We start from the raw sequence: 25,166 nt of genomic DNA on the forward strand, positions 1-25,166 counted from the left end.
CTCTCTCCACCCCAGTACTCCCCAGGGGCCTGTGGAGGCAGAGCCCCACCCCTTACACTTAAGTGCACAGTCCCATGGACATTCAATTCAACATAAGCCCATACCATCCACATAGAGACGAGGCAGCAACACTGCACATGGTTTCAGATACACAAACAAATGGACCACAGCACCCAGACTGACCTACCGAGTGTGTCTAAATCCCTCCATATAACACAGAGCCACACAGGTCCGTGTCACAGGCTCCCATCTCCACACCCGATACTACTGACAGCTCAGCAGGCTCCATGGGCCCTGGCTCTCTTCCTGATGACAAGGGGTTCTCTCCTGGGGTGAAGGTCAGGGAGGAGGGGCCTCCGGCAGAGAGGGAGCAGGTAATGGAATGAAGGAGGCCAGGCTGCTGTACAGCTCACAGACATTGGAGGGGTTAGGGCCTGCCTGGAGCACTCCTATTTTTCTAGCAATGATCTGCCTCTACCCCCAAATCTGAATCCCCTAGCTCAGGCTAGGACTTGGCCTGAGTGCCTCTTTTCTTTTTTCTTTGAGAGAGAGAGAGCTCACACACTCGCAAGTTTTGGGGGAGGCAGAGGGAGAGGGAGGGGGAGAGAATCTTAAGCAGACTCCACCCTCAGCGCCAAGTCTGTCTTGGGGCTCAATCTCACAACCCCAAGATCATAACCTGAGCCTAGATCAAGAGTCGGATGCTTAACTGACGGAGCCACCCAGGTGCCCCCGTTTTCATTTTCTAAGCCTCAGTTTCAGTGTCTGTCAGCTGAGGATTAGAGTGTCTACTCTGTCCACCTGCCAGGGCTTCAGCAGATCAGGGAGATAATAAGGAAGCGACAAGTTACAGCGTGGACTGCCCACAGCTTCCCATTCTCAGGCAGGGCCTAGGTGGGGTGCTTTCCTCCATTGCTAAGGAAAGGTCCCAGGTCAAAAGAATTTCTGGGGAGAGCAGGACTGAGAGCCAAGATACTGAATCCAGCTCCTTTCAGGAACCCTGCCGTGCCCAGTCCCAGGCAGACACCTAGGGCCTAACCCTGCCAGCTGGGGTCAGAGGTAGAATCCAGGAATTGAGCGGCTGCTGGGAATAGACCCAGTTAGACTAGTGTTCAGGGAGGGGCCCAGAGAGCATGTAGTGGCTGAGTAGGCAAGTCTATAAGGTAGGCTTGGTTTTTCTTTTCTTTCTTGATGGATTTGGGATTTCACCATTCATGTAATTAGTCCTATATGCCTTTGACAGCTCGCTACCATTTCCAGCCATGACACATCTCACCTACCTCTAGATTGTGGGGAAGTGTATTTGGCCCTCTCTAGGTACAACATCAGCAGAAAAGCCAATGTCTGTCTTCCCAGCTCCACAAGCACCTTTTTTTCTTTTTTAGGATTTTGTTTATTTATTCGACAGACAGAGATCACAAGTAGGCAGAGAGGCAGGCAGAGAGAGAGGAAGGGAAGCAGGCTCCCTGCTGAGCAGAGAACCCAATGTAGGACTCGATCCCAGGACCCTGGGAAGATGACCTGAGCCGAAGGCAGAGGCTTCAACCTGCTGAGCCACCCAGGCACCCCCACCACAAGATGAAGAGAGAAGAAATCAAGACATCAAGGTCACTGGGTTTTATTCGAGTCCAGAGGGTAAGGCCTTCCCCCCACCCCACCCCCGACACACACACATGGCCCCCATGTCCTGAAGCTGGAGGAGGGAGGGGCCATGGCAGCACAGAAAAGCATGGCCTTCCTGCCCTCTAGGGCAGCCTGCTGAAAAGAGTGGAGCAGATCTAGAGGATGCCCCAGCTGTCTTCAGGGGCTGACCAGGAAGGGGAAGGAGTCAGACTAGAGCTCTGTCCTTGTAATAGTCGCCTCTTCCGAGCAGGCCCCTTCGGGTCCTCCACACAGCAATGTCTCCAGAGCCCCTCGGCCTTGTTGGTGGGCTTCATAGATCTGGTCTTCTCCAAACTCCCCCAGGTAGTGCAAACATGTCGTGGAGAGCCTAAGGGAGCCCGACAGAAACCTCAGACCCTGCCTGCCCCTCAGAGGGGTGATCAAGGTTCCAAGGTCTCCATCCCACCCCCACACTCTGTCATCACCTGGTCGGCCAGGGGCCCCCTGTGATCATCACACTGATGGTTGGCTCTGGCCCCTTGCTGAGTCCTGGGCCTGTGAGACGTTTCACCTGGTTCACTTCTCGGATCCCATAGCTGGAAGCAGCAGGAAGGAGAGGGATACAGTATTAGTGGGAGCCCTGCCAGCAAGGGATACAACTCCACATGAAACTGGGCACATGGGGCATTTGCTGAATTCAGAGCCCAGATTCTGATCCTCCCTGAGGGAAAACTGAGAACCAGAGAGAGTCCCTGGTGGAAGGTCCCACAGCAACATTGTCCCCTGGCCACGTAGCATTCTGCTTGCCCTCAGCTCCAGACCTCAGACTTCATCCCAGCCAGCTCCCTACCCTGGACTTTATAAAGCCTTAGTGGAGTGTGTGTCTGGTGTGAGTGGGAGAGTGGGAACATCTACCCATCAGCTCTACCCCTAGAGGAGGGTGGTAGGGGCTAGATTCTTGACTCACCCCTGCCAGGTCTGGGTGCAGCTCTGGTCCAGGACGTCTGTGTATACAGACTCGCTCAGCTTCCGCCGCTGCCCCCCTGAGTCTGGGGTATGAAGCTTGGCCTCTGCCTTTGCCAAATATTGCCACATCTAGAACAAGGAGGGGCTGAGAACAAAGGCTCCAGGACTGCTCAATGGCAGGGGAGGGTCAGACAGGAGCCTGTGTCTCCAGGAGAGAGTGAGGTAGCAAGGGAGAGTTTTGGCCTTCCCCCAGGTTCTGAAAGTTGGGACTGGGTCTGCTAAAGTAGGATCCACTTCCCTGAGATGGGGTGGGTGGGTAGGAAACGCTGCGGTGGGAAGTTAGGCCTAAGTACTGGGGCTCCTTCCCCAGGGCACACCTGCCCATCAGCCATGCTATTTTAAACCATAAGAACAAGGAAAGGAAAAAAAAAAAAAACAAAAACAGAAAACCAGAGTCTTCAACGTCACGTGTACTCATAGCCTTCCCTCCCCCAACAGAGGTAGTCAGGCATGCTTGATGGGTTTCTTTGTGAACTCAAGACACACTCATGCATGTATTCATGCGCTCAACCCATGTGCACATGTGTACATACACACTCGTGCTCTCCAGCCAGGGAAGGGGTCCAGACCCAAGGATAAGCCCGGAAAGGGAGGAGTCAGAGAGGACAAGCAAGCGACTCCTGGGGTCTCAAGGTACTGTGGGATGTCCCATATTATTTGCTCTCTGTTGGGCTGAGAGATGGGTAAACTGAGGCATGGAGGTTTGGGTGACGTGCAGTTGGCAATGTCATGGAAAGCTGAGTCCAACTCAGGGCCCGGGGTAGGGGTTTGGAAATCAAAGGCCAGTGGTAGGATCAGAGGTAGATGGAGGGGCCTGGCTTCAGGAGGGACCTGGACAGGGTCCAGGGAACTGCAGGGGTAGGTACTTACCTGGTAGACCACTGCCCTGCAGGCATCACAGCGCAGGTGAGCAGGCATGTGAGCTGAGTACTTCTCCTCATCGTCTAGCTGTGGGGCCGTGGCTGTGAGTGGGGCCCTGTCCCCAAAGCCCCCTGGGATGGCCCAGGCTCCCAGCAGCAGTATCAGCGGCAGAGACAGCATCATGGTCAGCGGAGCTGGCTCAGTGAGCCTGGGCTACGGTTGGGGCGCAGGTGTGTGTGTGCCTGTGTGCAGTGGGGGCCACCCCGGAAAGCCTAACCCAGACCAATGAGGAACCAACACCTCACCCTTCCCACCTCTTCCTTCCCCCAGGGCCCTAGAGATGCCACGTGTACACCTCCTCTACTGGGATCCCCGCTGCCACCAACTCAGCCCCATTTTCCGGTGACATAAGGAGGGCGGCTGGGCCTGGGCCAGGACACATGGCGGGTTGATCCCTCCCATGTCCTGGGATCTGGCCACTCGGTGGGCGCTGTACTGAGTACCAAGGGGAGAGGTGGTGTGTTAGTGTCAATTTTATGAGCACATGGAGGCTCAGAGAGAAGTGATGAATCCAAGACCATACAGCTTAGAAGGGCCATACTGAAGTTAGAACCTGAGCCTGACTGACCCCAAAGCCCACTGGCCACCCAGCCACCAGGGAGAATGAGGTCTCGGGCGTGGTTGCCAGCCTAGGTCTCTCTCCTGGGAGGCAAGTTTGCAGACTCAAGGATGCCATGATTCATGAAAGACATACAGGGCCCCTTTCCTGGGCAACTAGGGCCCCCTCCACCCAGGCCATACCCAGGCATGGAAGAGCGTCACAGGGGGTGTCAGAGGTCGCAGCAGGAAGTCAGAAATCAGACAACTTACACCAGCTGTTCCAAGGATCATGGCTCATTGGGTCAGTGATTTATTGCACACGGGATGAGGGGAGGGGAGCAGGAGGGACGCCGGGCCCTCCGTGCCATCAGAACCAACATCTCTGGCCATGAGAAGTTGTTCAGGTTTATTCTGATTCACAGCTTCCCAGTCAGCTTCCAGCCCCAGGCAGGGAGGCGGAACTTCCTGGGACCAAGACCGCCCAGAGGCCTAGAATTTAGGTAAGGCATCAATCTCCATCCCTAACAACTGCTTCTAATGGGAACTGTTCTTCCCCAAACTCATCACATCACATATCAGTTCAACAAGGCCCCACCACTTCAAGCTCAGAACTACACACAGACCCCCCCATCCCACCCGCAGAGCACCCCCTACCCCATGCATCTCTCTCAGCACTCCTCAGAGGCTCCAGCAATCTCAATGCAATTAGAACACAGGCTCTGGGTTCTGTTCCTTCCTTTCTGTGACCAGCCTCCCAATCCAGGCCTTCTCTGGGCACAGCCGCCAATCTGTTACCAAGGGAGTAGAACCAGCTGAGGGCTCCAAGTCTCTCTGCCCTGCTCCCCACCCCCATGGCATCCTTTCTGCTGCCCTAGCCCTAACCCACCCTCCACTACACCCAGAGGGGTCGAGAGGCTTAACCATCCTTCCTGCTTGTAAGTCCTTCCTGATGATTCATTTCATCTGTCCCCCACCCTGGGTGGGAATGGCTTAAACCTCCATTCTTGGCCCCAGGATGCACCCACTCAGCTCTGAGGGCTTAGAGTGGCCAAGTCAGATGCTGAGGTTGAGGGGAGGATTAGAAGTGGGGCTCCCAGCTGGAGACTACCACTGCCTCCCCACTCAAGCCCCGTCCCCAGGCTGACCCTCTACAGCCCCTTCCATATGACATCCCTGCTCCATCTCCACTTGCCGTCCCCGAAGCTCCCTTTCTCAGATCCAGCCTGGCCTGGGGGCTGTACTGGCCACTTTCCCACACAGCCTCCCAGGCCAAGGCTCAGAGCCTCTTTCAAACAATAACAGAGTTGCTAGTCACAGTCCTCCCTCCATCCCACTAGCGCTCACCGGCCTGTTCCTCCTCAGCTGGGTCCACCTTCAGGGAGGGACAGACAGCTCACCACCTCCGTGGGCAGCCCCATCCTCTGCTGAGCCTCTTTCTTGTTGCCCTCAATGAACTCCCAACACGCCCTCAAGTCAGCTCCTAGGAACAACTCCTAAGAAGACTCACTTTCACACACACACACACACACACACACACACACACACACACCACACTCTGGGAATGCCTGGGAAAAGAGGATACCATTTTGTTGGAGGAGGAAGTAGGCAACCACTTTCTAAGTCCCAGCTCCATCAGTCCCAAAGTCTGATACATTGTCTGAAGGTAACTTCCAGTGTGAAGACGGGTCGGGAAGGGTAAAAGAGAGAGAGGTGATAGAAGGAACGGTGGGTAGGGGACTGGATGCTGGAACCTCCAAGGCCATCAAACAGGCCCCAACACCATGAGGATCAGGCCCTGAGGCCTCACACGGGGAACAAAGACCCCTTGCCGGGTTGGGCTGAACCTGAACTGTTGGGCGGAGCACAGAGGAGCAGAGGAGGTGCAGGGCTGGGGGTTCCACTCACGGGCAGATAGTACATCCCGTCCAGGGGCCCCGCCTCGGAAATCCAGGGTACTTGGGGGCCGCTGAAGGCCGGTGGGCCAGGGGAAGGCGGGACTGAGAGTCCCGAGAGAGGCCCATAGGCGGGCGGGTAGAGGCCAGAACCCAGGGCCAGCGGGGTGTAGACGCGGCGGGGTGGTCCCGGCGGCGACGGCGGCAGCAGAACCTCTACGTATTGCCCGCTTTCGGGGTCGAAGAGCATCCGCAGCCGAGGCTGCCGCGGCGCCTCCACAAAGTAATAGCGGCCGCTCTCGGGGTCCACTAGGACCTTCCCCGCGTACGCGGTCCCCGGTGGCCTGCGCGCCCCCTGGAAGGGGCCTTCCGGGGACCGGTCCATTGGAGGCGCCGAGGCAGCACGGGGCTGGGTCGGGGCTGTCCTGCCAGCCGACACCTGGGATTCCCGCGGGAGAACCGACTGGACGGCAGTCGCGGGCTCGGGGGCTCCAGGGGGCGCCTCCAGTTTGGGTGCGATCCCAGGGCTAGAGCTAGGGTGCGCCTGAAGGGAGTCGGAGCAAGGTGGTCTGGGTGGTTGGGGCCCGGCTGGCCCTAAGGGCGACTGCTGGGGTGAAGCGCGAGCGCCGCCTAGAGGGCTGGTCCGCCCCTCGCCGTCCGGGACCAGGCGCTGGGCTTCGGCATCGCGGTTCTCTCTGCCAGCACCGCGCACCATAACTCCCCCGGTTCCCTCGGGCCGGCGGCCCAAAACCAGTGCACCAGGCAGGCGGATCTCAGTGCGCGCGAAGGGTTTTGCCGTGCTGTTCTCTGCTCTCCGCCTCAGGACCCCGTTGGGCTGCGAAGCGTCCCGGGGCACTGTGTCAGTTGGCGGCTCTGGGGGCTCGTAGGGGTGCGTCACGACCGGAAGAAAGTCCTTGAGATACACAGAAGTGTAGTGAGCTGGGCCTGGGGACCCCAGCGCCTCGAACTCCTGTGTCTTGGGTGCGCCGCCCTCCTCCCCGCGGGGGTCCGTAGGAGGGGCAGGCAGCCCCAAAGCCGGGGTTCCGGCGGGGAAGCTGGGCGCGTACGTGGTCTTCACCATCTTGCGCACGTCTCGGGGCCGCGGGATGGCCACGCGCGGCCGACCCGAGGCGGCTTCTCCAGGGCCCAAGGCTTCCTGGCGCACATCGGCCTCCAGGGTGCCCACCGGGCGACTGAGGGGCAGCTCAGGTGCAGCCGCTTCTGGCGACTGCTGACTGCCTTGGAAGGCAAGATCCCGCATCTCCCGCGTGGATGGACTTAGCGCCTCTGTTAGCTCGGGAGTCCTGTGTGCGGACGGCCTAGGCAGCTCCAGCTCCTCCTGTCCTACCCCGTTCAGAGTTTCCGACGTAGATACCATCGATGAGCCCTGCAGTGTGCGATCCCACGTCTCTTGGGGAGCTGGGTTCCACGTTCCATTAATACGATTTGGAGCCTTCCATGAGGACAGGGCCGGCGGGGACGGGTTTCTACAGCTCTCTGCCGTATAACTAACTGTCGGTTCCGGAACCTCCGATAGGGAAGCTTCGGGGGATGGGCTTCTTGTCCTGGCAACACCGTGATTCCACTGGGAAAGGGTAGGTGGGGAAGGGCTTCTGCTGACCGTTTCCTCGACAGCGGGATCCTGATTTCCCCATGCAGAGGATGCCTCAGGGAACGACGGGCTACTTACCCTCCGAAGAGCCCGATTCCATGGGAGCAGATTCTGGGGAGACGGGCAGAGTGGGCCCCGTAAAGTTCCATTTGGAGCCTGCCACAGCGGGGACGAGCTCCTTGGCCTGCCAGCCTTACTCGGAACTTCCTGGGGGGCTGTAGACTCGAAAGTCGGACTCTGTGCTCTCAGGACGGTTCTATCCGGAGTTTCCGGAGGGAACCGAGTCTTGAGTTCCTGACTGTGCGCCTCTTGAGTCTTCTCCCCTGACTTCAGGAAGATGCTGGAACTAACCGGACCCAGCGGCTCGGTCCCTGGCGCGGGTTTGTCGCGCCGAATCGCGCGCTCTCGGAGGCTGGGCCACGGCCGTGGTGCCCTGGTGGGGGCTGAACTATAGTGCACGCGGGGTGGCCGAGAACTGGCCTCCTCCAGGACTCTTCGGGCAATGCGGTCCGTTTCCCGGGTCGCACACTCTGGCCGCCCCGTGGGCCCGAAGGTGGCGCTGCTCGGGACAGGGGCCGCAGGGTTCAGTTTTCTGGCCAGTGCTGTCTGCACTAGGCCGGTGGCTGCCTGCAGGCGACCCAGCGACTCGTCCAGCGAGCCAGTGCGCAGAAGCAGTCGGGGGCGCGGCGCTCCCGCCTCCCGCGGGGGACTCCGGGGCCGGGGGCGCAGCTCGATCTGACGCTTGGGCACCGTCCGGGTCCTGGCGGGCGCGTCACGCTCCTCCAGCGCCACCTCCACACACTCGAACTGCGCTGGGGTCCCGGGACTCGGCCCGCGGGGCCGCAGCTCTAGGTAAGTGGCCCAGCGGGAGCCGCCGTCGGGGGCCTGAGGCGTCGCTGCGGCGGGAGCAGGAGTCGCAGGCCCGGGCGGAGAGAGGCTGCGGAAAGCCCGCGCGGTGAGTTGTTGCACCTCGCTATCCGCCGCGTCGGAGCGGCCGAACAAGGCCCGGGCGCCGAAGATGACTTCCATCTCCCCCGACGGCAACATGCGCAGCTGGGGCTGGGGTGGCGGCGGGCCGGAGCCCGGACCTAGCGGGAAACCCGAGCCGGGCCCGAGCTGCTGGCGGCTATTCTGGGCGCTGACGGACAGGCGAGGCTGTGTGCCCGCCCCCAGCGCAGGGCCCCCTCCGGGCCAGTTAGCCCGGCACCCTGCGTCCGGCCCAGCGTCCGGGGGCTCTGGAGAACCCGGAGCCGTGTGGTAGGAACCTGACGAGCCGGAGGAATCCTGACGCCGCGCGGGGGCTGCGGGCAGCTGCCCCGGGAGCCCAGGCAGGGCTGGCCGGGCGAGCGCGGTCAGCATGGTGGCGCCGGACGCCGCGCACTACCTCCCTCACGTTCTCCTCCGCTGGTGCCGCGGACGCCCGCACTGTCCCCGCCCCGCCCGCAGATGTCGTGGGGGTCACCGCGCCTTAAAGCGGCCGCGTCCCCTCTCGAATCGGTGGCGTCGCCAACGGGACAGCCTTGGCCCCTGGGCTTCACTTTTCTAACCTTCTCTTCTGGTGCGGGCCAGAGGCCTACGATGCCTATCCAGCCTCGGGCTGACAGGAAGGTGAGAGACCAGCGGGTGCCCGGTTGGAAGCCAGGAGCTAGGCCTGACTCTGCTCCTCACCGGCTCAGAGAGAGGCTGAGCAGGGACCTGCCTGAGGTCAAGCGTGTGCACCAGGGCTGTGGAACAGAATGTGAGCCAGGGGATGGGGACCAGACTTTTGAGTCAGGCGACTCATGTCTTCTGAGCAATTTCATCTTCCTCTTAGCCCCAGGTTTCCTGTCACTCCAGTGCTCCTCTTTTCCTTGGCCCTCTCAGCAGTTGTCCCAGTTAGAGTTCATAAGGGTACACTCACCACTTTCCTTGACCCATCACCCCACAATCTTTGATGGAGGAGCAATGCTTGGAGGGCTCCCCTAAATCCAAAAGTTGTGCTATTGCCTCTGGAAGGTGCAGTCCCTGACTGGACCCATTGCCTTTAGTGGGAACATACTGAAGGGGCTGGAGTGGATAGCTCTAGCTTTCACAGATGGCCTTGGCACCAAGAACAAGGGCTAGATGCTGATGTGGAGTCTCTTAGGAACTTTGGGGGTAGCTGTGGGCCCCTATCTAAAGCCCCTCTGAGGCAGAAAGAGCTCTATGGTCCCCCAGGCACTTGCGAGGCCCTCACTCCAGCCCCCACCACCTAAGAACCCACCCTGGGGACAGGAACTGGTGGGGAAGCAGCTATCAACTGTCACTGTCCTGGGATAATGACAATGGGCACCATTTGCCTTGAAACTTCTGGCTTCAGTGGTGCTATGATTCAGGCCCTAGCTGGCCTCCGAGCAAAAGCACCAGCACCTCCCCCTCTCCCATGCACTCACCCTCAAACTGACCCAGGTTCAGCTAGACTTGATAAATCTGACCCAGCATCCCAGTGGGTCCCCCTGCCTGGGTGTCACCCTGCTCACCTAGCCATCAGTGATGCCTTTTGACAGGATCAATGCTGCCCCTCATCTAGCCTGCATATGCAACTTTAGCAAGTCATAGCCCCTTCAGAGACTGTTTCCACATCTTAAAAATAGACATAGAATTGTCCTTTTCCCTTCCTTCCCCTTGTGAAGAGTTGAGCCTCTGTTTGGGGGAAGTATAAGAGGGTACAAGTATGATTCACAGGTAGAACAGTCTTGTTATATGATGGGAATGGATTTCCCAAATTCATTGTGGTCCTGGAACCCACTGTCTTTGATGTCTCTGATCAGGGCTTCTCTCTTTCTCTGTCTCTCTCTGTCACACACACACACATACACACACACACACACACACACACACAGCCCTTCCTGCTCTATAGCCAAGTTGGGAGAGTTAAATTTACCAGGGCGCTGGGAGTGGGGTGGGGTGTTTACAGGTAACCAGGGGTAACCAGAGCTGTTTACATAGGGAGGGATTAAGTACCAAGAGTAGGAAGGACAGTGCCTATTAGACAACAAAGTAGTCCTCCCCTAGGCTACACCCCCCCACTTACCCTCTCTCTACTACCTAAGAGAGAGAGGGAAGTGGCAGGGGCTGGAGACTTGGGCAGCATCCTTTTCTAAGCTCAGGAGTGGCCTACAAGGCGGTGGTCCAAGCCCTGTCCCCCTCCAAGTCCCTGGTAACTTGATTTTCCCTCTGTCACAAAGGTCCTCCAGAAGGCAAGCAGGAAGGGAAAAAAAAGCGCCTTTCGCTTCTTCCCCTGTCTCTTCCCTGGGAATCAGGCCCCTGGTGAGGCCGGTGGTGGCAAGGGCCAGGACCCACAGGGATAGGAAGGATAGGGATGGGGACCCCCACAGCAGAGAAGTCAGAGGTCGGGCATTACAGCCAAAGAACAGGAAGGCGATGACCATTTTATTTTTCCCTGGGGCGCTGGTGGCTCCGGGCCTGAACCGTCCCTGAGGCTTTCTTATGCTTCTGGTCCAGTACTTGGGCCATGTAGTTCTCCTGCTGCTTCTGGATCCGGTAGTCAGACATGTGATTCCTGCAACGGAGCCGGCTGGGCATGGGCTGGGGGCAGTCTACGGTAGGGGCCAGAGACCTGGCTCCCCACTTCCATCAACAACCCCCAGCCTGGCCCAGACCCCTCACCTGAAGATCTGTTTCTGCTGGCTGATAACTTGCTGCAACTCCTTAATCTCATTCTCTTTGCCATTAAGTATATCTTCTTGCTTTATAATGTGAGACTCAATCTCTGTGGGGGAGAGAGGCAGGGAGGAGGGGTGGTTCCCATCCCACGGGCTCCTTCCTGAGATAGGCATTCATTCCCTTACAGGTTTTTTAAGAACTTGGATTCCCCCCACCCAGGGGTTCTCCACAAGTAGCTGCTAACACCTTAGTAAGAATGAGTTTATTAGGGAGTTTTGACAGGATGGTGGCTGAGGGGCACAATGTCTGATGAACATGTCAGTGACTTCACAGCTCTATTTCTGGACCAGGTGAGCCACATGAGGGCAGGCGGAGGCCCTTGCAGAGAGGTGGACAGCGCTGCCCATAGGTTGGAGGATGAATGGTTCCTATCCTTAACTCCTGCCAATCTTTACAGATATGACCACCTTGGCAAGATCCTTCCCAGTCTAAAAGTACAACCCCTCTCAATAGTTCCTATCCCTTTTGCCTGCTTTCTTTTTCTTCTTAGCTCCCATAGCTAACATACCATATATTTTACTTGTCTTCCCTACTGGGATATCTATGCACAAAATCCACAAGGATAAATATTTTTTAAATTTACTGTTTTAACCCTAAGGTCTAAAAGAGTACCTGGCACATAGAAGGTGCACAATAAATTTATTTGTGGAATGAATGAACAGGATATCATCTGGGGGTTTAGGACTTAGAAATATTACTTAGTTCAGTCATCTCAATCCCAGCAGACCTACTGAGTACTGAGGGCCAGTTGGATGCCCAGCCCTGTGCTAGGGCTCCAGAGGAGAAGATAGGGTCCCCACTCTCAAGGAGGCAGCTCCTGAGAGTTAAGACTCAGGAACTGATGAGAGAACAGAACAAGGCAATGTTTAAACAGTGTTAATATTGATGAGACAGCATTACCACTTTGGGCAAGTTGCCTCCTTTTCTAGAGCCATTTCCTCATCTGTAATGGGGACAGGGACGGCCCCTGTTCCACAAGGGCATGGGGAGCACCCAGGGAGAGAGTGGTGGCAAAGCTTACCCCCACATTAAGTGCTCATTAGATGCAAGGATGATTTTTGTGTCTTACATCAAAATTGAAAGAGGCTGTAGGGATCTGGAGGGCGCTTCATTTATATGAACTGTCCCTTGGGCAGCCCTGGAAAATTCTGATCCTCATAGGAAGAAAATACCATTGCCTTTATTTATTTTATTATTATTATTTTTAAAGATTTTATTTATTTATTTGACACAGAGAGAGAGAGATCACAAGTAGGCAGAGAGATAGACAGAGAGAGAGAGGGGAAAGCAGGCTCCCCATTGAGCAGAGAGCCTGATGTGGGGCTCGATCCCAGGACCCTGAGACCATGACCTGAGCTGAAGGCAGAGGCTTAACCCACTGAGCCACCCAGGTGCACCTACCATTGCCTTTAAAGACTGGATGAACATTAACTAGAACACAAACTCTAAAAATGCAGAAATGCTAAAGCATTTAAGGTTTCAAAGAAAAGATTTGGTAAAGAGTTAAGGCACAGCATAGAAAAGAGGACACAGACAAAGACACAGGGGAAGGAAGAGAATGAAAATGAGCTCTGCGGGTCACAGAACAGGACTGTTGACCCTTCTTCCCAAGGTCACCCAGACTGATTGATTGTGAAGATCTTTTGGAAAAAGGCATCAGAAATTTATGTGAATCTTTTAAAATAAATGAGAGATGAATTTAAGATAAATAGCACCTAATGAGAGAATGATTAGGAAATCCCTTTGAGAAAAATAAGAAACTATATAAGTGTAAAAATCAAACTAAACCCACATAAAGGGAGGTTAGAGGGTAGGCGGGGCACAGGCCAGGGGAAGGCTTAGATCATGAGATTTGCTCAGGTGAGGGCTTGTGTCCCACTAGAGGGGTTTGGGACATTCTGGGGAGAGGCAGCCAGGTTCCCTCCCCATCACATATACACACACACCTTGCACAAGCAGACGGGAGCACTGTGGCCTTGACTGATCTCTAGGAAATGCCTTGGCACCACCAGGAAAGACTTCTAGGTTCCTTTTAGGGAAGTGGGGGGATAGGTAGAGAGGGAGGAAGAACTGGGGGCCAGTGGCCTTGGGTATGGAGGCATTAACTGCCTGTTGGGCCCCAGGGGGCCCCAGTAGGAGGCCTTGATCAAACAGTCATGAGGCCTGTTGGCCCACCTAGCGAGACTAAGACATCAGCCTGCTGGCATCTTACCAGTGAGAGTACTCACCAAGGGGGAGTGAGGGCTGGATTGGTGGGTATGGGGTGCCCAAGACTCCAGGTGACAGCCCATCAGGAGGGACCCTGAATATCTTTTGGACTTGGGCTCTGGTCTCTGGCCTACTCAAAACTGCATATGGAATTCATATCTATTTCTTAATAGAAATTACTAGGTAAAGGGTATTTAGTGTTCTGGGAAACCAAAAAGGGGATCCTGAGATCTAGGGACACTGGATGGCTGACAAAAAGTACCCCCAAACTTAGCACCAGCTGAGCCAACAAGTGATCACAGCCATCTGGCACAGAGCAGAGATGAAAATCAATGGCCTACAGACATATTTTACTTGGCCCATACAATAGTTTTAAAATTTTGAAATCAGTTGCCAACACTAAAAAGTCAGAAAAGTTTCCGTTAAAAACTGGCTACCAGTTTCTTTTTTAAACATCTGACAATACTGGGCCCCCATCCCCATGGCAGAGACATTAAGCCTTGAGAAGTGGCATAGCTCTTCCCATCACCATGGTCCCCACTCCTCCCTGTTGGGTCTCCAACCCTGACACTAGGGGTCAGCTCCCAAATGGGACTGAGCTTGCCCTGTTGTCCCTCTTGTAATAGTTATGAGTAAAATACACTATTTCTAATACCCATCAAAAGTGGGAAAACAAAAGGTGGACTAAGAAGGTTGTATGTTTCAAGAAAAATGGGAGCGAGCCCGTTCTTTTATGGCCATGAAGAATATTGTACACCAACTGCTTCCCTCATTTCCGTGGCCTGCCTGGTCCCTGAAGGCCTTTGCGAAGGTGTGGCCCGCCTGGGCCTGCCTGTATCCTCAGCCGGGGGCAGAAGTTGGGGTGAAACCCTGCCCTGGACATGGGCACTGGGCTGTTAGGGAAGAACCCATGCATGTAAGCATGGGGGGGGGCACGGGCCTCCCGCCTACCATTGCACTTGGTGATGAGCTGGTCCTTCTTGCTGGATTCCTGCAGGGCTCTGCTCTTGACACTGGAGAGCCTGGGTGGAGAATAAAAGAAAGGGTGGGAAGGCCGACAGGCAGACTGGACCCCCAACCCTTCCCCCACCTACCAAGGCCCACTCACGCCTTTTCAAAAGCCAGCTTCTCTTGCTCCAGCTGTTTAGATAGCACCTCTACTTCCCCGAGGGCAAACTGCAACTTCTCCTCTTCCTTGGCCAGGAGGACCTTGGTCTTGGCGTGGGCAGCTTTCTCTTCCTGCAGGGGCAGCAGCAGTGACCTCATTACCCCCAAGCCACCCTGGTTTCCTAGATCCCCTTAACCAGCTCCCTTTCTCAAAGAGGCACATGGAAGCCAACCCAGGAAGATTCTGTCCTCACAGGTAGGGCTGGAGGTTCTCAGAGGCCTCAATAACTGTGCCCATCCACAGGGATCCCAGGAAATGGGAAAAGATTAGGAGCCTGCAGAGGCCATTACTTACCACCAGCTTCTTCTCCACTGCCTGGAACTCTTCTTTACTGACAAAATTTTCATCCTGGAGAACCATCTGCAACAGAGCCTGGCTCAGGGAGGGCCTGGGGCTGGAGTGGGAGGAGTGCTCTCTAGGGATCAGGACCAAGGTCAGACAGTGGAATGATACCCAGGGCACCTAGCATGAGACTTGAGATCTGAGAAGGGAGAATGTGGTTCCATAAGATTCACAGAGGCTCAGCTCTAGGTCCTACCTACCCTTAAGGAGTAACTAGTTTGATATAGGAGACAGCTCACAGCCAGCACTTCTAAAATGGTATGTGAGTATGATGGAGAACCACAAAGGGCTGTGGTGGTCAGGGGAGGCCCCTGGCCTGGCGAAAGATCAGAACTCCTTCCAGAGAAGGATCATGAGACAGGGCATCTGACTGCTAAACAGGGGCGGGCCAGAAGTGGTGGTGGAACAGAAAAGTGTTTCAGATGGTTAGAACACACATGCAAATGCCAGCAGATGCCGGCTGTGAAGAAAAAGAGCTGGGTACCCTTAGGGAATTGTAGGTAATTCAGTGCCTAGAGCTGCACACACCTATTAAGAGTGAGAGATAGATGTTAAGTCAGTTTTGTTTCTGAGATGGAGCTATCTCATGACCTTCTAATCAAGATAGAAAAAAAAAAGAGAGAGAGAGAGAGAAACCATGAACTCCCAACTGGCCAGGATTTTACCATGCCTGTCCAGGTAACCTGTGGCTCCAATGTTTTGAACTCAGGAAGGAGGGTTTGACTAGAAGGCAAAAGCAAAGGGGCATAAAGAGGTCGGAACCCCTTAAGTTAACATGTGTAAGGGACAAACCAGTGCTTACTGCCCTCAGCATGGCGCTGCACTAGACACGGGGAGGGGATGTCCATAAGAGAAAAGATGTTATAGCTTCAGTGCCTGCACCTGAGCGCCCTGGGAGGCCAATGAAGTCCTCTCCAACTAGAAATGGGCAAAGTGAGGCTCGGTGAATAGACTGGGACATAACTACCCGGACTTAAACACAATCAAACAGGGAGTAGAAATGAACTTGATTTTGATTTAAATTCCATGGTAGACATTCATGAAGACCTTGCATCATTTTGGCTCCACTCCTACTAGCTAGAACACATCTGGGCCCCGCCTCCTCCTGATGACGCCATTGGCAATGTGCTCTAAGCTCGCCACAGGCTTCGGGATAGAAGGGCCCCGCCCCCTCCATTTAGGTGTTCAGGTCGGCCTCTCCCCGAGGTTTTCTGGCTGCGTACCACGTTCCTCAGCTGATGGATCAGTTCCTCCTGAGATTCGATCACGTCCCGCAGTTGATCGAAGGCGAGACACACTGATCCAGAGCCCCCCTGCGACCACCCGAGGGGCGTCGCCATCTTTCGCCCACGCCAGCTCGTTGGAAATGGCTGTCTCTGGGCGCCTCGCCCACCGTCGCCAACCAATGAGAATGCGACGCCACAGAGCATCCCGGCAACCGGGGGCGGGGACTTCCTTTGTTAGCAGGGATGGGGCCCGCCTCTTAAAGGAGCCGCTCTCTGAAAGATGCCTTCTGGGGAGGGGGAAATCTCTAACAACCTTTATGAATTTAAGTTCATAGTTTATCTGTACACCTGTTTCGTCTGGTATTTGTCACGCAGACCGGAGGAGCAGTCGGGGTCCGGCTTATTCTTCCTTATGGAAGTGAACAGGCCTCGCTCAGAGAACGGCTCTCTCAGCCTTCTCCCAGGGCCTGTTAAACTGCTAGACCTGTGAAGCTAGAGCTAACTAAGGCAGCCCCTGCATCTTTAGCTTCACAGGCTTCTTTCTCGCGCCCTAATCTCTAGATTTCCCCCAGAGTATGGGACTCCAGCCTCTTCTGATCTCTCTTCCACGTATGAATACTCTCTACTTAGGTGGCCCAAACCCAGGCAATGAAGGGAAGCCCAGGTACAGGAAAGGAAAGTGGCCTCACCCAAGATAAGAGTCCTCCTATGCGGGTACCAGGTTTTGGCAGCCACAGTGGACCCACGTTCAACTGTGTCAAGGTACTGAAGAGATAAGGAGAACTGAAGAGGGGCATCGAAGTGATGGAGAACAGAGGTTTTCCATCTCCTTCTGTAGACGTGCAGAAGGATAAAATGATCCTAAAGTGACCACATATCCTCACCAAATCCCCTTTGAGGGCTTTTTGGAAACCCAAATAAGATTAAATAAGCTGAGGAAAAATCAGAGCTAAAATTTACTGAATATTTACTATTCTGTGGCACCATTATGCCTTTTTAGTACTACTTCATGTGATCTTCACAATAATCTTGGGAAGAAGATTTTAATCTTTTACAGATGAGGAAATGCAGGTTCTATGAGGATGAGTAACTTGCCAAGGTCACCCAAGGTCACCCAAGGTCACCCAAGCTAAGAAGCTTTGGAACAGTGTTTTAACATGGGAGGTTTGATTCCAGAGTCCATGTTCTTTTTTTTTTTTTTTTTTGAAGATTTTATTTATTTATTTGACAGAGAGAGAGAGAGATCACAAGTAGGCAGAGAGGCTGGCAGAGAGAAAGGGGAAGCAGGCTCCCTGCTGAGCAGAGAGCCTGATGTTGGGCTTGATCCCAGGACCCCGAGATCACAAGCTGAGCTAAAGGCAGAGGCTTAACCCACTGAGCCACCCAGGCACCCCTCCAGAATCCATGTTCTTAACCATGATGCTGTCTTAGATTTTTGTTGAACATAGTGGGTACTGAAGTTGTGGAATTTAATACTCCTAAGCAGGAAATGACTCTATTAAGTAGTTTGGAGAAAGTATTATCAGTAACCAGGAAGGGGAGCTGAAAGTTCAGGTAGGCCACTTAGGCTGCTCCTGAAGGCTCCCTAGGGGCCTCTTTTGGGGTTGAAATTTGTGGCCTGATCAATGTGACCATTTCTGTGGATTTCCCAGTGGTAGCTCTTGTTTGATTTTTCTATGTTTCTTATGTCTATTCTCACATCCTGGAGAGCAAGGTCATTTCCTCCTTTCTTTCTTCCTTTCTCTCTCCCTTCCTTCTTCCTCCCTCCCTTCCCCTCTTTCTTCCTTCCTTCCCTCCTTCCTTCCTACCTTCCTCTTTCTTCCTTCCTCTTTCTTTCTTTCTTTCTCTATCCATCTATTTGAGAGAGAGACAGAGAGAGACAGGGTGAGGGGAGAGACAGACAGCGCAAGTATGGTGATGGGCAGAGGGAGAAGGAGAAAGAAACTCCAGCAAACTCCATGATGAGTTTGGAGACCGAGGTGGGGCACAGAGCCCACTGAGGGCTGGATCCTGCAACCCAGAGATCACAACCCCAGCTTAAACCAAGAGTCAGACCCTCAGCCAACTATGCCACCCAGGGCCCCAAGAGAGTAAGGCCATTTCTGTTGACCAATCTTAAAGAGCCTAGAGCAGTACAGTCCAATAAAACTTATGTGATGGCCATAGTCTACATCTGCACTGTTCGGTATGGCAGCCACTAGCCACATGTAGCTAGTTGTTCAGCACTGGAAATGTCGAGGGCAAAATTCTGGAGTTCAGTAGTTCCCACCAGCCACTTCCCTGGGGATAGGAGATTATGAGCAAGAGAGAAGTCTGGGTCCATGTCTGCATACCAGCATGGACATGAAGGATGGTCATCCTGGTTGGGGGACTGCCACAGACTCCCATCTGTATGCCAACAAATACTACAGGCTCCTGGCCTCAGTCAGGGCTCAGTGAGGGTCGGGATGACATAACATCACAAACAGCTCTGTGATCCTAACCCAGGAAGTGTTGCCTTTCTGCACAGGGTTGTCATTCTGGTTGAGGTTCCTATTACCTATTGCTGTATAATGAAGCATTCAAAATTTACAGCTTAAAAAAAAAAAAATCATTTCACTCGGGAAACTCCAATTTGGGCAGGGTTCAATAGTGAAAACTCATCTCTGCTCCATGTTATATCAGCTGGGATTTTGGGTGGAGGGAGTGAGGGAGGAGAGGGAAAGAGGCTAGAAATTCTATTTCCAAGATAGCTCACTTACGTAACTGGCCAAGTTGGAGTTATCAGCTGGGAGCTCATTTGAGGCTGACCAAGGTTCTTGTTCCCCTCCATGGGCTGTTTGGGCTTTCTTATAGCATGTTGATTGGTTTAAGAGGAAGCATCCAAAGTGATAGGAAAAGGAAGATGACCATTTTCTTAAGGCTTGGGCCTGAAAACTGGCACAGTGTAAATTCTGCTATATTCTATTTGCCAGGGAGCCTCAGAGTTCAGATGCAAGGAGAGGGAACACATCCTATCTATTGTAGGAGTAGTTTCAAAGAATTCGGGCTGCACTTCCAGTGGACATCCTAGCAGATGACATGTCATTTTTTCAAGGTTCACATCAGATAAAATCAGAATGAAACTTAGTCTAGTGGGGAGACAAACATCAAACAAACACACACTTAAATCCCAAATTGAGTCATTATCCAAATAAATAACATTATATCTATGACAGGTGTTAAGAGAGGACTGCGTTTTGTTTTGTCTTTTTTTTTTTTTTTTTAACGTAGTCTTCATGCCCATGGTAGGGTTGAACTGATGACCCTGCGATTAAGGGTCACATGTTTACTTGCTGAGCCAGCCAGTTGCCCTGCATGAGAGTATTTTAAAGGGAGATTTTGCCCAGTCTGGGGTGTCCGGGAAGGCTTTTGTGAGGAAGTGGGATGTTTGTGCTGAAACCTATTAAGATTACAAGGAGGCACTTAACAAAACAGGTAGGGGCAGGTGAGTTGGAAAGGGTTCCAGAAAGAGGGAACAGTATTTATAAGGTCCCTGGGGCAAAAGGAGTTGGCAGATTATAATAATTAAAAAGTTAGTATGGCAGAAAAGAAAAGGTTGTACAAGGGCAAGAAGGGTCAGTGGCCAGAAACTGGGTAGAACCTTGTTCAGTGTTAGGCGGTGTTAAGAACTTTGATGGTTTTTATTCTGGGGGCAAAAGAAAGCTGCTCAAATACTTTGGGCAAGAGTGTGACATAATTTATGTCCTGAAAAGATCTCTCTGGTTGCAGTGAGGTGTACAGATTGGACGTGGTCCTGAGTAGATGCATAGACACTACTTGTACTTAAGAAGCTATTACAGTTTTTTGAGCACATGGCTGGCTCAGTCAGTAAAGCACGCAGCTCTTGATCTCAGGGTTGTGAGTCTGAGCCCCATGTTGGGTGTAGAGATTGCTTAAATAAACATAAAAAAGAAAGCTATTGCATTAAAAAAATATATATATATATATTTATTTATTTATTTGACACAGAGAGTGAGAGAGAGATCACAAGTAGGCAGAGAGGCAGGCAGAGAGAAGGGGAAGCAGGCTCCCCACTAAGCAGAGAGCCCAATGCGGGTCTTGATCCCAGGACCCTGAGATCATGACCTGAGCCGAAGGCAGAGGCTTAACCACTGAGCCACCCAGGGGCCCCACTATTGCATTTTTTAAAAAGATTTATTTTATTTATTTGAGAGAACGAGTGAGCAGGGGGCAGGGGCAGAGGGAGAGAGAAACATAAGCAGACTCAGGGTTGACTGCAGAGCCCAATGCAGGGCTCCATCTTACAACCGTGAGATCAGACCAGAGCCGAAACCAAGGGTCTGACGCTCAACCAACTGTGCGCCCCAGGCACCCCAAAGCTATTGCAGTTTTCATCACAAAAAAGGGCTGGTAGTTTTAGAGTCAGATCACGTCAGAGGAGATGAAGAGAGCAGTTGGATTTGGACTATTCAGGAGGTCAAATTGATAGGACTTAAGGAAGGAGGGGATATGGGGGAAAAAGGGAGCCAAGGTGTTGTGGTTGCCTACGCTGCAAACAAACTACCACAAAATGTCATGACTTAAAAAACAGTAACCATATTATCATTTGCTCGTGATTCTGCTGTTTGAACAGGGCTTGGTGGGACAGCTCATTTATGTTCTGCCTGTCGGCTTGGGTGGCCTGCACAGCTGGGCTTAGATTTTATGTCTGGGTTCTCAGTTCTTGCTGCCTGCTCAGTTGTTTGGTTCTCCTCTGCATGTTTGCTTCTCTTCTCCATGGGGTTAGCTTAGAGTTTGCAGGGTTGGTTGGACCGACATGGCAGCTGGCTTTCCCTAAGTGCAAAAATGGAAGCTGCTGGTTTTGCCACATTCTATTGGTAAAAGATCAAAGATCAGCCCAGATTAGAAAGGGGACTACACAAGGGCACAAATATTACGTGTGGTCCTTTAGGGGTTACCAAATGCAGTCTACTATACATTTCCTAGCTTTCTGACTTTCACCCTTGGACGGAGGATGATGCTATGCATGGAACTGGGAGCACTGAGTGTTGCTTCCCTCTTCTGTTAAAAAAAAAAAAAAAATGACTGCATTCTGTAAGAAGGGTGATTATGTTTCAAGTCTCTCTTCCGTAGTTGCTTGCACTGAAGTCTCACACTGGATTGAATTCCTGTTATAGATCCCCAAGGTTTCCTTGATTTCCCCTCTGACATTCATCCTGCTGGGGAAGCACAGTCTAAAGTTGGCTTCCCCCTCAGGCCTGAGCTCCAGGAGCCATGGTGCTGGGTCTCACTTGTTCCCCACCCCCATCGCCACACTCAGCCCACCCAACACAGTAAGTCCTCCATCTTTGATGAATTGAATCTCATCGCTATCTTTTTCCAAATGAAAGGTATTATTAGGAACCATGTACTGTATTATTAAAGTCTTTTATTTATTTATTTTTTAGTTCTCTCTCCACCCAACCTGGGGCTCGAGCTCATGACCCTGAGATCAAAAGTCACATGTTGTTCTGAGTCAGGCAGGAGTCCCCTATGTCCTGTACATTTCAACCAAGATTTCCTGAAACATGGGTCATCGGGAACAAGGCCATTAAGGAACTGGGATAACACCTGGTTTTCGGAAGCTAAGTGGTTTAGCTCTGTGCGTTGGCTGTGATATGCTGTGGCTGCTCTTGTTACCTGATAGAAGAGGCCTATGGAATTGGTGATGCCACCAGTTCTCTGTTGTTCTTAACACCAACAGTTCCAGTGACGGATTCGGGAAGTCTGGAACAGAGGAGAGTAGGCCTCTAGTCCCAGGTGGCTCCAAGGCAGTGAGGAAGGACGTGGTGCCCAGGGGTGACATGAGCAAGAGGAAAAGAACAAAGGGAAAATATAGACCCATTCTTTTTGTATAAAATCATTTAATTTCTTTCTCTGTTAAAATACACTCAATCCAGATGCAGTGGATCAGGTGACCAGAGTTTTCAGGATTCATATTCCCCCAGGAGCAGATTCCACCGGTGTCAAACCCAGCTCTGGTCACAGAACATTCACATCATTAATTCCAAATACTGAGTGTGATGCAAATGATGTAATCAATATCGAACACATGGATATATAGTTTCTCGGTGGTCACTGCATGAGGGATCAGCAACACAGGCTCAAAAAATATGATGTAGAGTAACTCGGCCCTTTCCAAAAATTAATACATTAGAACACTAAGCTTATACCATAAATGAGTCCAAAATAAATACTAATTAAGAGCTAGCTTCTGTGAGGAACAGAGCATGCAGAGACAATGAGCTAGCAAGTGTGGCCAGTTATAACAGAAAACTTCTGGAATCCCAACAGTGCCTCCTCACAAAGCCAGTCCTGAGAGTGAAGGATGAAAATGAGAACAGCACAAGGCTTGGCCGGGCTTCTGGATCCCATGTTCCAGTGGGGTTTGGAGTTCAGTGTGATTTCTAATAGTTTCCAACAGAAAGCATAGCAATGGCACTTTTTTACTGGTCACTTGTCCCAAACTGTGAGGCCTGGAGCTGATCCAGGAAGTCCAGAAGTTTTCTGGTTTGAACAGATGAACCCCAGGGTTGTTAATGTGGGGACATGGATTCCTTGAGGCTCTGGTGTCCTCTGTGTGAGAAGGGTTTTCACCCTCCCCTCCTCACTGCTGATCAGCCGGTGCAGAGAGTCCTTTCACTCTGATGAGTGGGAGCTTCACCTTCTACTCGAGCCGCTAGGCCTCCTCAGCCCCACTCCCATCTCACCCCTCTCCATTCGGAGTGAATGCTCATGGAAACGTAGAGAACTACACAGCAAAACAGCAAGAAAAAGCCTTACCTAAGGAGTTTATACATAATCAGGAAAACTTCCAGAAGATGTAGGCAAAAGGAAGATGCTTATTTTACCACCATGCAGACAACCCATCTAAAACAGAACCCAGGAAATTAGAGTGCAGCTATATTCTGGACTGTACCAAACAGATGAAACTATTCTCTAACAAAGGCAAATACCATTTTACTGAGAGGAAAGCCAGATGTGTTGTAGTCTCTTAGGTAATAAATACAACAGTACCATCAGTGCTATGAAAACAGACAAGAGACCTGATGTTTAATGGAGTTAGTTTTACCTCTGTTTTGTATCATCACAGGCAACACATCTCTGCCATGAAATCCAGGTCAAGTCAGTTTAATCATGGTCCCTTTTTTTCTAGAAGAGACTGGAGTTGGGGAGGGGAGAGCTTTGATTTTTGTGTGAATAGGGAATCTTTCCATAAGCCTGTTTGGCTCACAGGCATATTTTATAGTATAAATCCCCTCAATTACTCAGAAAGGATCAAGGAAGTCCCCCCAGACCAGGAAGATAGACCTAGCTAAGCAGCAAAATCTGGCTTCTCTGGAGTTGCTCCCCTTCCTACAGCTCAGCAGGTGTCCCCTTCCAGCCACCAAAGATCTACTCTTCAACTCTGAACCCATCTCCTGACCCTGTGGAATGTCCATGTTGAACCATGCTAGACACGTCTGCCTAATCATGGCTATGCCTCTGAAAGGACAAACTCTACTTTGGAAATCAGTTTTGATAGAGGAACTTTCCTTTCCTCCTGAAGAAAACATTGAGTGTAGACTACAGTCACCTATTGATCTTCCAGGTTCTGATTCATGATGATCTAGGCAGCTCAGTCCTGATAGTTCACTTAGAAGAGAGGGCCCAGAACCATCAGGCCTAGGTAGTAACTAACCTCTTCCTTGTAACCAGTGGGAACGGCTGCCTGCCTTTGAGGACCTCTTGTTTTGTATACAGAATTGTTATAGAGAGGGTCTTGTTCCCTCAAGGCCAGGGAGGAAGGTCTGGAGTGAACGCAGGACTGCCATAAAAAGGATATATGGTCACAGGGTCACATGGTCAGGGGGTACTGGGGCATCCTAGAACTGCCAAAGAAATGGGAATGACCTCACATGTTCTACTTGATAACCTAGCTCTGCCATTACCAGTTTTGTGACTGGGTCAACCATTCATCCTCTCTGGGCCAATGTTCTCTTTCATAAACAAAGGGATAACATGTCTCCTTCACAGAGTTGTGAGGAGGCTAAAGTAAGAAAATATATGTGAGAGCTCCGGCTTCATGCTAGGCACTCAATAAATGTTGATTACGTGAAAAGGCAGCTCATATCACAAGCGATGGGGCCCTGGGTTAAAGACCAGGATGGCTGGGACCAACACTGACCTCTGAAGCAATGGAACAGGGTCTTTCCCCTCCAGCTCTAGGCTTGAGCAACCAGTCTGGTTGGCCGTCAATGCCTGCTCTTAGGTCTGACCACTGTACTTGTGTGGGGTGTAGGGACTCCGGTCAAGTGTGATGCTGCAAGAGGAAATGGCAAAAAACCACCCATATTCTCCACATTCTGTGATGGCCTCGGGAACCTGTACCGAGAAGCTGAGACTCAGGCTTGTGTTTTACCTTCATCCCCAGGTCCCTGCTTTCTGCTGCTGGGCTGTCCATGGAACTGTTTCTTTTACCCAGTGGCTTTTACCTTCTGGACCCTCTAACAAGAGAGAGGGTTAAGGAAGTAAAAGAAACTCAAATCAGGCAGTTTGCTAATGCTAGTAACTCTGAACAGAGATAGGCAATGGAAAACTATTGACTGTAATAGTTAACATCTCTCATTTCCCTTAGAAAATGCAAAGTTGGGCGGGCACCTGTTCCAAGGGCTGAATGCTAGGAGCCGTGAGGACTCACAGGAAGGGAGAGCTATCATTCTCCGTGTACACTGTAAACAACTAATGCGAAGCTGCTTTGGCTATGCCTAGGAATGACCGGATATCCAGACTTAACTGAAGAAGGGAAGGAGGAAGAAAACGTGGACCTGCTCTGGGATGCCTGAACTACAATCCTAGTGGCAGGATAGGCATGGAGCAGGGGGAGCTGCATCAAACGCTTTGCTTTTAATTCAATTCAGATG

At 52.3% G+C, this 25,166-nt stretch overlaps 3 protein-coding genes across 4 annotated transcripts; all 3 read right to left on the bottom strand.

Annotated features, from left to right (window-relative positions):
• Nucleotides 1-1,602: 1,602 nt before the first annotated feature.
• MZB1 (marginal zone B and B1 cell specific protein) lies at nt 1,603-3,741 on the bottom strand. Of its 2 annotated transcripts, none has more exons than XM_032847516.1 (4): nt 3,499-3,741; nt 2,570-2,713; nt 2,088-2,198; nt 1,603-1,990 (listed from the first exon to the last, which is right to left on the bottom strand). In XM_032847516.1, exons 1-4 carry the CDS (start codon nt 3,670-3,672, stop codon nt 1,934-1,936), a joined length of 486 nt encoding a protein of 161 aa, XP_032703407.1. In that variant the 5' UTR covers nt 3,673-3,741; the 3' UTR covers nt 1,603-1,933. The 2 variants fall into 2 exon arrangements, with proteins under 2 accessions (XP_032703407.1, XP_032703406.1); XM_032847515.1 differs by having other exon boundaries at nt 2,570-2,697; nt 3,499-3,739.
• A 626-nt stretch (nt 3,742-4,367) lies between these two features.
• PROB1 (proline rich basic protein 1) lies at nt 4,368-9,169 on the bottom strand. The gene has a single exon (XM_032847462.1). The coding sequence runs from the start codon at nt 8,950-8,952 to the stop codon at nt 5,893-5,895; it is 3,060 nt and encodes a 1,019-aa protein (XP_032703353.1). The 5' UTR covers nt 8,953-9,169; the 3' UTR covers nt 4,368-5,892.
• A 1,813-nt stretch (nt 9,170-10,982) lies between these two features.
• On the bottom strand, nt 10,983-16,415 carry SPATA24 (spermatogenesis associated 24). Its single transcript, XM_032847467.1, has 6 exons — nt 16,240-16,415; nt 14,969-15,034; nt 14,615-14,745; nt 14,458-14,528; nt 11,242-11,344; nt 10,983-11,134 (listed from the first exon to the last, which is right to left on the bottom strand). The coding sequence occupies exons 1-6, from the start codon at nt 16,354-16,356 to the stop codon at nt 11,005-11,007; spliced, it is 618 nt and encodes a 205-aa protein (XP_032703358.1). The 5' UTR covers nt 16,357-16,415; the 3' UTR covers nt 10,983-11,004.
• Nucleotides 16,416-25,166: the final 8,751 nt, after the last annotated feature.

The sequence above is a fragment of the Lontra canadensis genome, unplaced genomic scaffold (assembly GCF_010015895.1).
Source record: "Lontra canadensis isolate GAN:19392208 unplaced genomic scaffold, GSC_riverotter_1.0 scaffold189, whole genome shotgun sequence".
Lineage (NCBI taxonomy): Eukaryota > Metazoa > Chordata > Mammalia > Carnivora > Mustelidae > Lontra > Lontra canadensis.

Coding starts and splice junctions, on each gene's coding strand:
- SPATA24 (XM_032847467.1), bottom strand. CDS start 16,356: ATGGCGACGCCCCTCGGGTGGTCGCAGGGGGGCTCTGGATCAGTGTGT. Junction 15,035..16,239: donor TCCATCAGCTGAGGAACGTG/GTACGCAGCCAG, acceptor GCTCTGTTGCAG/ATGGTTCTCCAGGATGAAAA. Junction 11,345..14,457: donor GCTCATCACCAAGTGCAATG/GTAGGCGGGAGG, acceptor TCTCCCCCACAG/AGATTGAGTCTCACATTATA.
- PROB1 (XM_032847462.1), bottom strand. CDS start 8,952: ATGCTGACCGCGCTCGCCCGGCCAGCCCTGCCTGGGCTCCCGGGGCAG.
- MZB1 (XM_032847515.1), bottom strand. CDS start 3,672: ATGATGCTGTCTCTGCCGCTGATACTGCTGCTGGGAGCCTGGGCCATC. Junction 2,698..3,498: donor GCAGGGCAGTGGTCTACCAG/GTAAGTACCTAC, acceptor TCCTTGTTCTAG/ATGTGGCAATATTTGGCAAA. Junction 1,991..2,087: donor GGGGGCCCCTGGCCGACCAG/GTGATGACAGAG, acceptor GGGCTCCCTTAG/GCTCTCCACGACATGTTTGC.